General features: G+C 42.5%; 1 protein-coding gene, 1 long non-coding RNA gene and 2 other non-coding genes across 10 annotated transcripts; 3 read left to right on the top strand and 1 right to left on the bottom strand.

Moving 5' to 3' along the window:
- The first annotated feature begins 9 nt into the window (after nt 1-9).
- On the top strand, nt 10-2,479 carry LOC135168597 (uncharacterized). The gene is made up of 5 exons (XR_010300061.1): nt 10-139; nt 221-751; nt 842-1,261; nt 1,429-1,526; nt 1,663-2,479. It is a non-coding gene; the product is annotated as an uncharacterized LOC135168597 (long non-coding RNA).
- A 344-nt stretch (nt 2,480-2,823) lies between these two features.
- Nucleotides 2,824-13,928, bottom strand: LOC135168508 (slit homolog 2 protein-like). 7 transcript variants are annotated; one of them, XM_064132773.1, is made up of 5 exons: nt 13,787-13,928; nt 12,303-13,695; nt 11,292-11,860; nt 5,297-6,769; nt 2,824-4,745 (listed from the first exon to the last, which is right to left on the bottom strand). In XM_064132773.1, the coding sequence occupies exons 4-5, from the start codon at nt 6,668-6,670 to the stop codon at nt 3,033-3,035; spliced, it is 3,087 nt and encodes a 1,028-aa protein (XP_063988843.1). In that variant the 5' UTR covers nt 6,671-6,769; nt 11,292-11,860; nt 12,303-13,695; nt 13,787-13,928; the 3' UTR covers nt 2,824-3,032. The 7 variants fall into 7 exon arrangements, with proteins under 7 accessions (XP_063988843.1, XP_063988844.1, XP_063988842.1 ...); XM_064132774.1 differs by lacking the exons at nt 11,292-11,860; nt 12,303-13,695; nt 13,787-13,928 and adding exons at nt 7,220-7,323; nt 7,693-8,076; XM_064132772.1 differs by lacking the exons at nt 11,292-11,860; nt 12,303-13,695; nt 13,787-13,928 and adding exons at nt 7,220-7,579; nt 7,693-8,076.
- Nucleotides 8,974-9,045, top strand: Trnac-gca (transfer RNA cysteine (anticodon GCA)). The gene has a single exon. It is a non-coding gene; the product is annotated as a tRNA-Cys (tRNA).
- Trnac-gca (transfer RNA cysteine (anticodon GCA)) lies at nt 9,141-9,212 on the top strand. Its single transcript has one exon. It is a non-coding gene; the product is annotated as a tRNA-Cys (tRNA).
- Nucleotides 13,929-14,047: the final 119 nt, after the last annotated feature.

The following is a 14,047-nucleotide window of genomic DNA, read 5'->3' on the forward strand; positions in this document are numbered from 1 at the left end:
ACGAACACACCAGGGGAAGATAACTGTGATGGAAACCAGCACCAACACGTTTCGCGAAGGCTTCCCCCTTCCTCTCAACCCGTGGAAACTTTTACCCACCGCTGAGTGTTCCTGTGACGCTGTACTGGAGCTAATGCGGGTAAGTTAGACCGGCAACGTTGGATTTTTAACGAACAACACGAGGCAACGAATTCATTAATACATTGCTCCTGTTTTTCAGCGTTTGGGCTGATTTTCAACGACAAGGCTGACCTAAGCAGATTTTTTCAACAATTTTTTTGAGGTTAATTACGTTTGCGAACACTGTTTTGCCTCGGCGGTCCGACTTCTCCGGAGGTCGGGCCTCTGGGTGAAGGTGTGTTGTTTGTTTTGAGTCCACACACACATACAGCAGGCACTCTGTTGCTGACTGTCTCGCCTCTGCTTTCGACGTTTTCGACCTATTCATTTGGCGCAACTCGACTTACGCATGAGCACCGTTGCCACGTATTATTATTCGCGAAGTTTGCTAACCACTCTGAATCATCCGTACGTCCCCTTGGCGAGGTACTGGCTCAGCGAGAGAAGCCGCCGTTCGATTCGAATAATCTTAAGCGATCGATTGCTCTCGGTCTGTTAAATTTTTTATACCAGAATGTGGCCAATTTTGATCAATTTTCTTCCAAAAGCGATAGTTTTTTTGCGGATCGGACCTGAAGATCAGACTGAACCGCCTGAGATGTTTCTGAGCTCTTTGGTTCTCCAAGGAATTGTCAGTATTTAATTCCTCTGACCACATTAGTTCCTCGATTTTTATGCCTCATGTTGTTCATTCAACTCATCCAGCGAAATTCCCCCACAGGAGGGGAGAAGACATCAGTTGGGACTCCAAATCTTTGCTGTGACTTGAGGACCGATAAAGTCGCTGGATTGACGACTGAAATATCTGGATATTCCCGGGGGCACGTGTTTGGACCCGTGGATTTTCCGGCGCGAGAATCTCTTGATAAACACAAATGTTTCTTGGTAGGAGGTAGACGTGGCAACGCTGCAGGAGTCGTTGGAAATAGCACGAGTCGTTCGGCATGAGACTTTCGCCGTGGGTTCAATATCGCATCTTTTTTAAGGACAGAAGGAGAGAAAAATACCGAAATCTCTCGCCCAATTTTCTAAACATTTTTTTATCCATTGTACTATTCAGTGGAGATAGGACAGATATTGGGAAATAGTCTTTGGGGTCGATGTCTGATGGACAAAAACTCGGTTGAGAACCGTTAAAAGGGTATTTAGCTTAGATACCAGCAGTTGCGCTCATTTGCACTGGTTGCATCACCATTCGACAAGATGGCAGCCCCATCTGCATCATTTTCTAGTTCAAATTTGTTGATGACGATATAACAATGGCTAACAAATTTATTTGTTGATAACTTGTTCATTAATTTGTTTTAGAGATGAATATTCAATTGAAGGAACAGGTGAATGAGAGTCTGCAGTGGGAGTCTGTGAACAAACTGGAAAATGGCGACTGAAATATGCAAACAATTTGGGTAAACCTAACCTATACAAAAAAATATTGTCTGAAACATATTATGAGAAATTATTGATGGCCTCAATTCATATGAAGAAAAAGATATTAGAATATGTTTTGCATATATTTTACATATTTTGTTTATGAATATTTAGGGAATCAATGAGATTGTGGATAAAAAAAAAAATCTTGGGAGGCAATTTCTGTCGTTGACTCAGTATATTGGCTATTGGAAATCTGCATGACAGGAATGAACTCCTCCCACTGCTGCACTAGACCCAGGGAATTGTTGTTAATTAGGGAAAATTGATGTCTCATTATTAAATCGCAGTTTGAAGCCAGAATTCTGGATTCTGATAATGGATATTCATAGATGTACTTTGTTCCTGTCAAGAATCGCACTTTCGTGACTGTCCAACTGTAATTTTCCATGGATGAATCACGTATACCGACAAATGTAAATGCAGATTACTTGAGCAACCCCAGGCCAACTGGGCAAATAATTCTGGGAAGGTCTGTGCAGGCTCAAACCTGTCGACTGACACATCGCTCAGACCCACCCAACGACAACGAAGGCCTCACACGATGTCATTTATTTTTCATAAATTACACAATCGCCAATTTGTTCTCGATTTTTGCATTGGCGAGATTGTTTCTTAGCGTGGGACCTTGTTTATCGCTCACGGGGGGTGAATTATCAACTTATTTTGGGTTTTCTCGAAAGGTATCAGACAATTGATATTTTCAATGCAGCACTGGTTCGCCATCTGGTTTCTTCTTGCGGCGAGGGTGACGTGGACTATTTGAAGATGGCACCAGCTGCCGGAGTGGAACGATTCTTCGAGATACGAAATTTTATTTCACAAAGTGAATAAATAAATTATTTCTCAAAGTCCCCAGGTTTATTGACCTTTATGTTATTTCCAAGTGAATGAGAAGAGAATTTTGCAGTCAAAATTGTCTTTTCCGAGATGTATGAAGGTGATGGTTTTCATTAGTTTCATATTGCATCAAAGCAGAGTGGCGCAGTGGAAGCGTGCTGGGCCCATAACCCAGAGGTCCGTGGATCGAAACCACGTTCTGCTATTTAATTTTTTTTCTCGTATCTTAATTAATTTCGCAGAAAATTCTCTTGAAATTGAATTCCTAATTTTTAATTACGAGGAACGTTCACTATATGTCCACCTTCCATCGATTAATGAAGTTCCTACGTGTTATAGAGAATTAAAAGTTCATATTCGGTTTGGGGGGTGGGGCGATCTCTAACGTTGACAGCTCTTGGGGATGATTTTTTAATAAGTAAAAATCCTCATATATAACGTTAAATAATTGACCATTTATTCAACAAAGTAGATCGTGTCAGACAAAATCGTAAGCACATCATCAGTTCGTAATTAAAAAAATTATCGATATAAATAAGACAACGCGATGACGTTTAAAATTAAATTAGTGTAATTAGCGATATTAGCGAGGTGATTTCGCGTCAGGTACTAGCGTCATTAATCTACGATGGAGATAATATACATCAGCGGAAGGAATATACCATGGCAGCAGTCAGAATAAATCCAAAATATGTAACATCGTTTTCGGTGGCGCCGTCGGTGTAGCTTTGACTCTGGCTCGAGCCCTCTTTCTGTAAATTTCTCACCAGATGTGTTGTGTCATAAGGGCACTTATGATCGGTATATCCGATAGCCCTGACCTCTAAAAACTGCTTGAGCTCCTGCCAGCATCTCCACTTCAACGGATTTCGGCTGAACTCAACTGTATCAAGTTGGGGCAGCTGGATGAAGGAATTGGTGTAGATGCAGCTGAACATGTTGTCCTCCAAGTTGAGGTACTGAAGACGTTTCAGATTATGAAATGCTCGGGACTCGATTTCCACGAGGTAGTTGTTGCTGAGGTCGAGCCGATAGAGATTATCGCAGTGGGTGAACCAGCCCTCACGAACCACCGCAAAATTGTTACCCTTGATGGTCAACCTCTCCAGCCTCCTGAGACCGTAAAACGCTCGCTCGTCCACCTCTCGTAATGAACAATTTCGGAGAACAAGTTCCGTGAGATTCTCGAATCTTGAGAATGCAGATGCTGGCAAATGCTCTATGTAGCAGTCGTAGAGGTCGATCACTGATACCCAACTGGGGATATGGTCGAGGATGAATCGGTCGCCATTGCTGCAGTGGTAGTGTTTTCCGTCGTGGTCGGAGTAGCAGGAACCGCTGATGTTGGTGGTAAGGTCAGGTAGAGGAGGTAGAGGAGGTAGAGGACGGATGCTTGTTGGTGGAGGATAGATAATTGTTGGTGGAGGATAGACACTTGTTGGTGGAGGATAGACACTTGTTGGTGGAGGATAGACACTTGTTGGTGGAGGATAGACACTTGTTGGTGGAGGATAGATCCTTGTTGGTGGAGGATAGACACTTGTTGACGGTGTAGATGAACTGACTGGGGTTGATGGTCTCGGGGTGAAGGCTGTGTTGTGACATCTGTCCCGCAGGACAACGTCCAAGCAGGCGTCAGCACAGAAAATGTTTCGACTATTGACGAATCGATGCAGAGCTTCTGCACAGAGACATGTCCACGGGTTGTCCGCCAGGTGCAAGTCCGTGATGTAGCGTAGGTTCTTTAATCGCTCGGTCGCGAGGCAGTTGATCTTGTTTTCTGAGATGTCGAGGGTGATCAGGAAGGGAACCATCTCGAAGACTCTAGTCTCGATCTCGTGGATATTATTGTGGGCCAGAGTGAGGCGTTGCAAGTTCTGAGTGTCTGTAAACCACTCGGAGCGAACGACTTTGATGTTATTTCCGTGGAGGACAAGGACTTGGAGATTTTTTATACCTGCAAATGCCCGATCCTCGATTTCTTGGATCGCGCAGTCGCGGAATTCCAATCGCTTCAGGAACCCGTCGAACTTGCGGAACTCGTCAGATCGTAGAATCTGAATGATTGATTTGGTGAAGATGATGGTTTCTGTTATCGAGGGTATCTGACGAAGATCGACGAGGGTCGCGTCTTCGCACAAGTACGTGTGACCCCGGAGGTTGTTGTAGTAATCCCTGTCGAAATAGAGACCCGCTGGCACTGATTTACAGCCGTTGCGACGAATTGGGGGCCGAGGAGTTTGTATTACTGGGGGTGGCCGGGGGGTGGTGGGTGGAGGCCGAGTTGGTCGACTCTGGTGGGTCTCGTAACCCCAGCTCCAGCGGATCCAGCCAGTTGATGTGTGATTGTAATATTCCTGGTACAGAAAATTGGTCTTTGTATGAATCCAATAAGATTACACGCGCGCTAATTGTTAATATCTCATTATCGATTTGTTATTTAGCTGCAAATTAAGGAACGAAGAAGGAAAATTTGCACTTGAATTTTCCAGAAAATCACTACTACTACTTATGTTTCAATTCACTCTTCTAGAGTTTTTATATTTCTGGATTTAGAAAATATTTATTTCTTTGATGCTGTGGGACCTTTTCTTTATGTTATAACAAAAAAGGATAAAGTCCTGGAGAGACTTTCACGTTGCGGGTTTTTCCCAAAATACATCTGGAGACCAGAGAGGGTCAAGAAAGAAAAGCCCAAGGATTAAGGGTGGAGGGAGAAATTGTATTGCCCGCTGGAAAGGAGTTTAACGTGGGCCTGACTACTAGTGTTTAGTCAGTTCATTGTCAGTCTTCGTTCAATAAAGTACCTCTTGACTGTCTAGAGTCTTATAATTTTTAATAATAATTCTCCGTCTTAAAAACCCTCCAAGTGTTTATTTATTTCAACCTCGATAATCCAATAACTTACATTGTAATCATGTGGCCGAGTGACTTCCTTCCCTTGTAAGCATCCCCCGCCATTATTTCCTCCATTGCTGATGTCGTAACCGATGCGTCTTCTCAACAGATTATTTTCAAGGTCCTGTCGACAGGAGCACAGCCAGGGATTCCCCCTTGCATCGAGCCTCTCCAGATTGCCAAGACCGCGGATGGCGTCTTCAGGAAGACAATTGAGTCGATTCTCCTTGAGATCCAGTCTCCTCAAGCTAGTGAGATGATCAAGGGCCCCGTACTCGAATTTTTCAACATTAGAATTTTCGAGAACGAGCTCTGAAAGTCGTCCGAGGTCTCGGAACCAGCAGCTCCCGATGATCGGCAATCTCGCCCCAATGATGACTAATCGTTCGAGCTTGTGGAGGCCAGCAAAAGCCTCGAGATCGATTGTATCGATTCCGCAATTCCTCAAAATGATGCTTCTCAAGGTGTTACCGAACCTGAAGAACATGTACCTCTGCAGTCTTGGAATGTGAACATCGAAGATCTCGAGCCACCCTATGTTGTCCGGCAGATGGTCTAGACTGTGAACACTGGTGATCTTCTGTTCGCGTCGTTCAATATTGTAACGACTGTAATAACTCGTATCGGTAACGTTGGAGGGAGGAAGCGGTGGATATTTCAAGACAGCCATGCAGTCGTAGACGTAATGACTGGAACTCGTCTCGAAGGACTGCTCGCTTGACCATCTGTACTGTCCCCGTTTCCGTCGATGATGCGTGAAATCATTATTCGACATCTGTTGAATATTCCTACCTCGGAAGAACTCCAGGAGTGAACTTTTGCAGTCACACAGCCACGGATTGTCATCGATCTTCATGATCTTCAGTCTTTCAATTTTAGCGAGTGCCTCCACTGGAAGACAATCAACGTCATTGTTCCTGATGCTGAGCTCCTCCAATCTCTTCGACAGGATTTCGAAAACCTCGGGCTCGATGTACATCAGTCCCGTGCCCTCCAGCTTGAGAATTTTCAGGTTAGGCATGTGCTGGAACACCGCGGCCCTCGCCACTCCCATCTTCGTATTGAACATCACCAGCATCTCCAGCTGATTGAGGCCGCGAAATGCGTCGGCATTTAATTCATTGAGTTTGCAATTGAAGAATGTGAGTTTTCGCAGCTGTTTGAAACGCACGAAAGCACTCGCCGGAATGACATCAAAACGCGCGACCGTGAATTCGATCCACTCGGCCTCATTTGGCACATCATCCAAATCCTTGAGATCACCGTGAAGGCACACGTACGCGATCGTACGGTCGTCAGCTTCTATCGGCGTCAAACTGCATTTTGCATTGGTACCGGGAAGTTGCGATGCCAAAAGTAGAAGCAGCGATATTATTAAATACATCGTGAGATTATTTATGGGGCTGTGGTAAGGGGGCCGAGGGGATCCTCTGGTTATTGTCCTTGAAAATTGTGATGATCGTCGCAGTCGTTGGATGTATTACTGTGGGAATAATTTTAAATTTAGAATTTCCAACTTATTCATCACCGCACTATTCAATAAACACTAAAATTCTAATTGCCTGAAAAATTACTAAATTTAATTGCGCCAGATGTTAATTACTTCCTACACATGAATGACAAATTTTCCCCGGATATTTGGAACCGTTACATGTAGTCACCCGGGCCCTTACCCTAACAGGAGATGAGGAATGGCCGACAGTCGGCCGACTGACGGCCGACTGTCGGCCAGTGTTGGCCAAATGTCGGCACACTGTCGGCCATTCACCATCTCCTAGCAGCCCGGGAGAAGACCAATAATAGACACGTTGTTATGATAAACAAATTTCCGATTATTTATCAGTCTTCGCCTGGACGATCTGATGCTCTATTTATTATCATTGAAAACGGTGTAATGACGGTTGCCCTAGTTCGCTGAAGTCTGTATGATCACCTGGTTCGGAGGCTGCGAGAAGTTATGCAATTCGAAGCTGCACCGAATTAGTACATCCAAGGGCGACTTTGTGGTGTGACTAGGACTTAGTCACCCGCGCACTTCTAGCACAAGACCAATAATGGAGATGAATATATATGACATATCGCTGAATCACAGATTTTGAATATTGCGACACTGCACTGGATTCTCTAGTCGTTACAGCGCAATTCATTAAAGTACAACAGCATTGCAGTTCTTTCAGCACAATTTAGTCGGCCCCGAGGGAAAAAGGAACTTCTGATTTAGAATTCAATAATAAAATTTGCAAGGGCTTGTCATGGTCAACATTTCGAGCATCTGCGATTAATCGATATTCTCCTGCAATGAATTATTGTTATAAAATGTGCTGCAATGGTTTTAATGAAGAGAGGCAATACCACTTATCACAGGATATAATTTTCTTTCAGAAAATCAAGTGTTTCCATGGCTACCTAGTCACGTTGGACTGTAATCCAAGGCTATTGAGGATCGAGCAGAGATGAAGAGAGATAATTGTTCTTGAAGAGAATCATTCATGAGTAGCACTTCTCACAACGTGGCCTCACAGATTTTCACATAAACATTTTTGATAATCGCCTCAATTTTTGGGGTCTAAATCTCCGCTCTCGGTGACCTCCTGCAGCGAACTGCTGTCATGATCGCAGGAATTGGAAAGGGTGGAAGGGACGGAAAATCGATCGGAGGAAATGGGGAAGGGCCAGTGGTTTTGATGTAAGTAGACACACCCGGACGTTAATAGTAATTGAACTATGATGGATTGACAGTGCTCACACGATGGGCAAAACGATCGACCGACTGACCGTTCAACGGTGTAGCCAACGCTATTATATAAAGCCGTAAGGACAAGGTCAGATTTCCCTCTGGCCGTTTTTGCTCTCTATCTTTAGCTAGTGTGTTACTGTGTTTGTTGGTACTGACAAACGTAAAGACCATGTGACGTGTTTGGCAAAACAACTTTTAGCGGGGGGAAGGAGGAGGACCGCTGGGATATGGGGAAAAAATGCAGGTGCAGGTGCAGGGCTTTGACTTGAACTGATGACAGTTGATGTCTCACTGGTGGATGATGGGCCGTTAATTGAACGTCTGGGTGGATGTATCAAGCGAGAAAAAAATTAATTTTCTATTTGGGGCAGGCAACAGGCTGTTGTTCATCGAGAGTAATTATAGTCTATCATCAAGTTTGTGGGTTTCTGTTTGTTTCTTGGGGGAATAGAAAAAAAATGTGAGGGGAAGACGACGCGAACGATGCCGTAATTACCACCTACTGATGAGCAGCAACAGTTCCGCTTCTTGAGGCCTTGATGAACGTCCAATTCTGTATGTGGGTGGTGGGAAATTACCATACAATTTGTTATTTATCGAGGATTTTGTGCGCAGCTTTGAATTTACGGTAATCGTATCAGTCATGCGGTTGATCATTGTAAACAATTTTTTAATTTTTTACACACAAATAAGTAAATTCCGTATGTTCAGAGAGAAAAAAATTGAAAAAAAGAAGGAAACGTTCAAACGCATTCCTCTTCATCTTCTAGCTGCTGCACAACGAAGGTACTGTCTTCAGATTAACATTTCTTCTTTCATTTCAACAGCTTGTGAATCATTCCAACGCTGTTTCCAACTGAGCTAATTTTGTAACTGCAGATGTAAGCTCTCCGGTTGGGCAGTCGGCTGATGTGTACAAGTGTGGGTGTTCGCTATCGCGATTCTGCATTGGGGATATAGCTCAGTGGTAGAGCATTCGACTGCAGATCGAGAGGTCCCCGGTTCAAACCCGGGTGTCCCCTTGTTTGATTATTTTTTTAATGTGCATGAGGATATTTTATCGCTGTTTATTATTTCGTCATTTATATCCAGACGCGATTATACGCGCTTGTACATTGGGGATATAGCTCAGTGGTAGAGCATTCGACTGCAGATCGAGAGGTCCCCGGTTCAAACCCGGGTGTCCCCTACCCTGATTTTTTTTTTTCGAGATTAATTTTTTTTCAAAACAATTTAAGAGGTACCTTTTAGAAGGTAAATTCAGTCTGATGTAATTGATATTGGAGTTTACATTTCGAATGTTTGTCAAAAATTAATTTTCAGATGGAATGAATAGGTCTTTGTACGATTAGTATTTCTTTTATGCTGGTGTTTTCACTTGAGAGTAGAAAACATTTTTATGAGAGAACATTCTAGGAAGTTTGGGGGTGATGTGTATGCTCTGTTTAGCTGAATGTATACAGTGCAGATGTATGAGTGGAGCCATTGTTGATGAGGGACATCAGGTCCAGGGTGTTGTATCCCTTTAGTCTTTTAGTTAATTCCTTCAAGGAAAAGAAGCAAAGCGGTTGGGCTTTTCCAGCTTAGAAAGTAAAAGAATTAAAACGAGATTCACGCGTCTGATCATTTAAACATTATCCCATCTCCAATAATTGAATTAATTAATTCTGTTCGATGTATGGTATCTGTGGAATACTCAGATATAACTGGAGAAGTCACACGTTTAATTAGACATGACATGTTGTAGGAACAAAAAAATTTCAACAAGTGAAAAATTGGCCCTGTCAAGGGTGCCAGTGGCACACAGGTCTCCGCCACATTATCAGACATATTTAGCTCCCACTCATCGCAGCTATTATGAGATCGCGACGCTGGGGTATTTGGCCGATGTGATGCAAATCCGACAGCGTAATTATTATTGCATGAAACAATATTAAATTGTCCTGCTACCAAACCGCATCATCTAGAGGTTTTATGATGATGGGGGAGGGGGGGATTTTTTCCGACTTGATAAGAGAGGCCTTTTCCTTAGTGCCGAAATAAAGGCGGATGTGTGCGCCTGGACCACCTGACCCATTCCATAAACATGTGTGAGGTATCAGACGAATGCGACATTTTACATAAGAAATATAGCGTTGACGATTTCTATCGCGGTTCGGAGATAGAGTCAATGTACCTCGCAACGGGGGCGACTGCACATGGGAACCCATTCATATATTATTCAAATTATACCTGACTTTAATTTAGCGTAATTATTGTTAAGAAAGCTCATTACGTCCCAAGGACAATTGTAATCTGTGGGGAATATTTTTACGTTTACAATGGTTCGCTTGTGCAAGCCATTGTAAACGTCGCCGGGTTTATGACCTAAGCAAGTCCATAGACAAAAGGGCCTTGTCTTTGGGTCAGACCTCTCACCCTGGCCGAACCGAGGGCTAGGGGCATTCGAACAGTCGAACGGTCTCTCGAGACAATCAAATCGGATTATCCTATAATTCATCCGAGATAAATGTTCATCGAATTTATTTCGAATATTGACCTTCTTAGTGAAAGTCTTTATTACAATATCTACAATATCCGGGAATTATTTGAACGAAGTTATTGCACTAGTCCCACGCAATTATAGAATATTTACTACAATGAAGATTTGAGGAGCTTTTCAGGCTTCTTTATAGACGCTAGACCTTTCCGTAATGGGCGATGGGCCCTAAGACGCTGTACGATGTAAAAATAAACAATGGTAACATAATTACTTCGCAAAATTATTGCAATTGACTGATTTCACGGTTCACTTTCGTTACCCCAAGAGCTGACGTTTTTATGCCACTCCCTAAAATTTTGGTACTTATTAATCAATTAGTATCATTAATAGTAAACTAACAATTGAAATTCTTCAAATGATCATAATTGCGATGTGAATTATGTTCACATCCAGTTGAGGCGTCAAAATATTGAAACAGTCTCGCATTTATGTGGTAATTTCCCAGCCCTTTTGCAAGCCACATGATTCTTAAGAACGTTAACACTAGAGACATGCGGTTAATCTTCGTCTCATACTTGTACTCGCTAACATATGGCTGAAAAGAATCAGAAGAGACTGTTTCAAAGACCAATGGCATGTCTCACGATGACGTCATTCCCGTCGCCACGAAAGGAGATCAAGTAACGAAACGATATGCCCGACTAAATAGCCTCCAGACCATTGAAAATAACGATAATATTATTTTTTCATTTGATCTTTTCATCGTTCTATGAAGTGCTTTATTACCTATCGCATTATCTTAATTTCTTTAGACCCTCGGTGAAGAGTTTCCAGGTATGAATTTTCCTTTTCTCAATCGGGACTGGAAGTCAAAGTTGCCCGATCTTCTAGACCATCCGCTCAAATAATAATCTGAAAAAAAAATTTAATATGGGAATAATCAAGAGCTTAGGCGAAATGAATGAATTTTTTAAAAATAAAATTGATAATAATGAGAATAAGAGAAGGCAACGAGTGCATTGGACCAATTCAACGCTCGATCAGTCACTTGTACTCCCTCGTGGTCAAACTTCATTACAAATATTCTTCTATTCAGTCGTTATACTGATGAAGTGCAGCGTATGGTAAATGCCCATAACCCGCGTGATCAACAGTGCATAACGCCGTTATTCGTAACGCACATCGAGTCATGGCAATGATCGGTTTTCACGTATGAAAGACGACAAGCCGACGAGATAAGACGATAAACTCAGTTGTTATTAATATATTCTCGTTTCACGAGTCAATGATTGACGCCATTGTGTTCGTTGATTAAACTTTGAGCTTTCTTTTGCCGCGAGTTAGTCATCGTCAGGCTAAAATGGAATAAGGACAGCTGGATTATTATGGGCGACAATTCCGCAATAAATCACTGATAAAAGCCATTTGCCAAAGATATGGGAAAAAAATGCGCTTTAATGGCGGCTATAGCTTTGATAAAGTTGTAATTGTATGTGAAATAAGTTTATGATGATTTCAAGGAGAATGTTTTTAAAAAATATATCATTTCTGACAATTTACGATATATTTTCCACAATATGAATTTTTTCAATGTGAGGTTCCTCCCATTGGGCACCCTCATCTCTTTATCCTCCAAAAAACTAAATTAGAGTGTGTACAAACGACATTTCTTATTATTTTCGTAAATACTTTCATTGAGTATTCCCTCAAGGTTTCCTGCACAGGAACAAACTCATCAAGCTCATCAGAAAAATCAGGTGCCTTCAATTGTTGTCATATAAACAAACCTAAAATTACCTGATAATGGTCTAGCTCCCAAAATATTTCATCCAGTAATGCCCAATATTGTCCCATCGATGACCGAAAATCACTCCAACGATGAGGGAAGTATTTCTCCCCAAATTTCCCACCTCCAAGGCCATTCCCGAAGTTCTCCTTCAATTTGTGGAGTTGATCTCCCTCGTTGCAGACCTCGATGCAAGTGAATCAAGCCTCTTCATTTAGAATTCACGTAGGATTTCTGATATCAAGATCAGGAGAGCACACGACCTTGGCTGTGTCTTCCATTATTCATCGATCCTTTCTTTTAAGTTTTCTCAGTGGAACCACCAGCATTTTACAAACCCCAAACGAGTACATCAGATCTCCCGTACAAATGCATAAACATCCAGACAATGCCCACTCACCTCCATTGGCCGATACCTTTGACTACTGCTACGACACCTTATCCTTGTGAAATAACATTTTAATACCGAGACATTGGCAAATCTTGGTTTTCTATTCATAAATAGCACATTACCAGTTTCATAATAGTATGTAATCTCAAGTTGTAACACCTACGTTGACCTCATCAGCGGCCATCTTTACTTGATCAAAGCATTAAACCCCCAAGGCACTGACTTAACAATCAAATAATTTATGCTGCTGTTGTGGACATTACCATAAGTCGAACGATACTCGTTCTCGGCTTACACCAGTCCTTCGAGGATAATAAAAACAATATGGAGATTGTCCTAGGGATTTTTCCCATTCGGACCCCCAATTTCCCTCGCCATTCTAGATTTCAAGGAGAATGAATTGATATGGAACAGAAAAAGTTGGAAGAAATAAAAGTTATTTTCTCGGACAGGCTAATAAAATTACAAAAAAAATTTACAGACACGATGCCATGAATGAAGAGTGTATAGGTCAGCTATATAAATGGACGTTGTGCCGAATAAATTTATGTACACGCATTTTTATTTCTCTGTTGAAAGAAGACAATTTTTTCCACCAATGAATGCCTTTGCATAACCCAACCTCCATATTTATTGATGGTCCGAATTTCTTTTTAACCTCAGGTTAACAGCTGAAATAATTCTCGTACCGTTAACTCGGCCGAAAGACATCTCGCCCGTCGTCATATTGATACCATTCACCATCGACATTTTATGGGTCAGCTCCTGTCCGCAGTGAGGAATAAAAAATTTATGATCATTGCCTCACACCTATCCGCCATGTGATCAACGAGTGATGTTATCGAAAATCCAGGTTCAAAAGGAAATGATAATGAGAGTGAAGGAAGCGTCGCTCGTGGATGGTTCATAGAAGTGGGACCTGATTGTTCAGTCGTCACATCAACATTAGAATTCTTCAGAAGAGGAATCCAGTATCAGGGAGACGAAATGCCGAAGCTCTGGGTTAACTGCTCCTGCCAAATGACCGTTCGATAAATCGTCAGTGAACCGATGAGGTCCCGTTTCCTCTGAAATTCTCGTGGCACCAGAGATTAACCTACAAACCTGTGAGTCCCAGTATCAATCAGCAGTGGGCCTGTTGGTACTGGTCGACTGGTCCTCTCCTGGCACTGCCACCACTGTCGCGCTCTCCCCTTTCCACTCCGTTGCCACATTCTCACCAGACTCTCTTTCCATCTGTCCCGGCGAAGGGAAAAAGAACGGAGACTCCAGAGAGAGAGATATCCACACACACTCACACACCAGCTCCCCAGTTGTTCTTGTAGCCGGAGTAAATGAGAAAACCGTCAGTCCCCTCGACAGTCC

This window comes from Diachasmimorpha longicaudata, chromosome 13, assembly GCF_034640455.1.
Source record: "Diachasmimorpha longicaudata isolate KC_UGA_2023 chromosome 13, iyDiaLong2, whole genome shotgun sequence".
In the NCBI taxonomy this organism is placed as follows: domain Eukaryota; kingdom Metazoa; phylum Arthropoda; class Insecta; order Hymenoptera; family Braconidae; genus Diachasmimorpha; species Diachasmimorpha longicaudata.

Excerpts from the sequence above, each read along its gene's own strand:
- LOC135168508 (XM_064132773.1), bottom strand. The coding sequence starts at position 6,670 with ATGTATTTAATAATATCGCTGCTTCTACTTTTGGCATCGCAACTTCCC. Across the intron at positions 4,746-5,296 it reads CTCGGCCACATGATTACAAT|GAATATTACAATCACACATC; the intron begins GTAAGTTATTGG and ends TTTCTGTACCAG.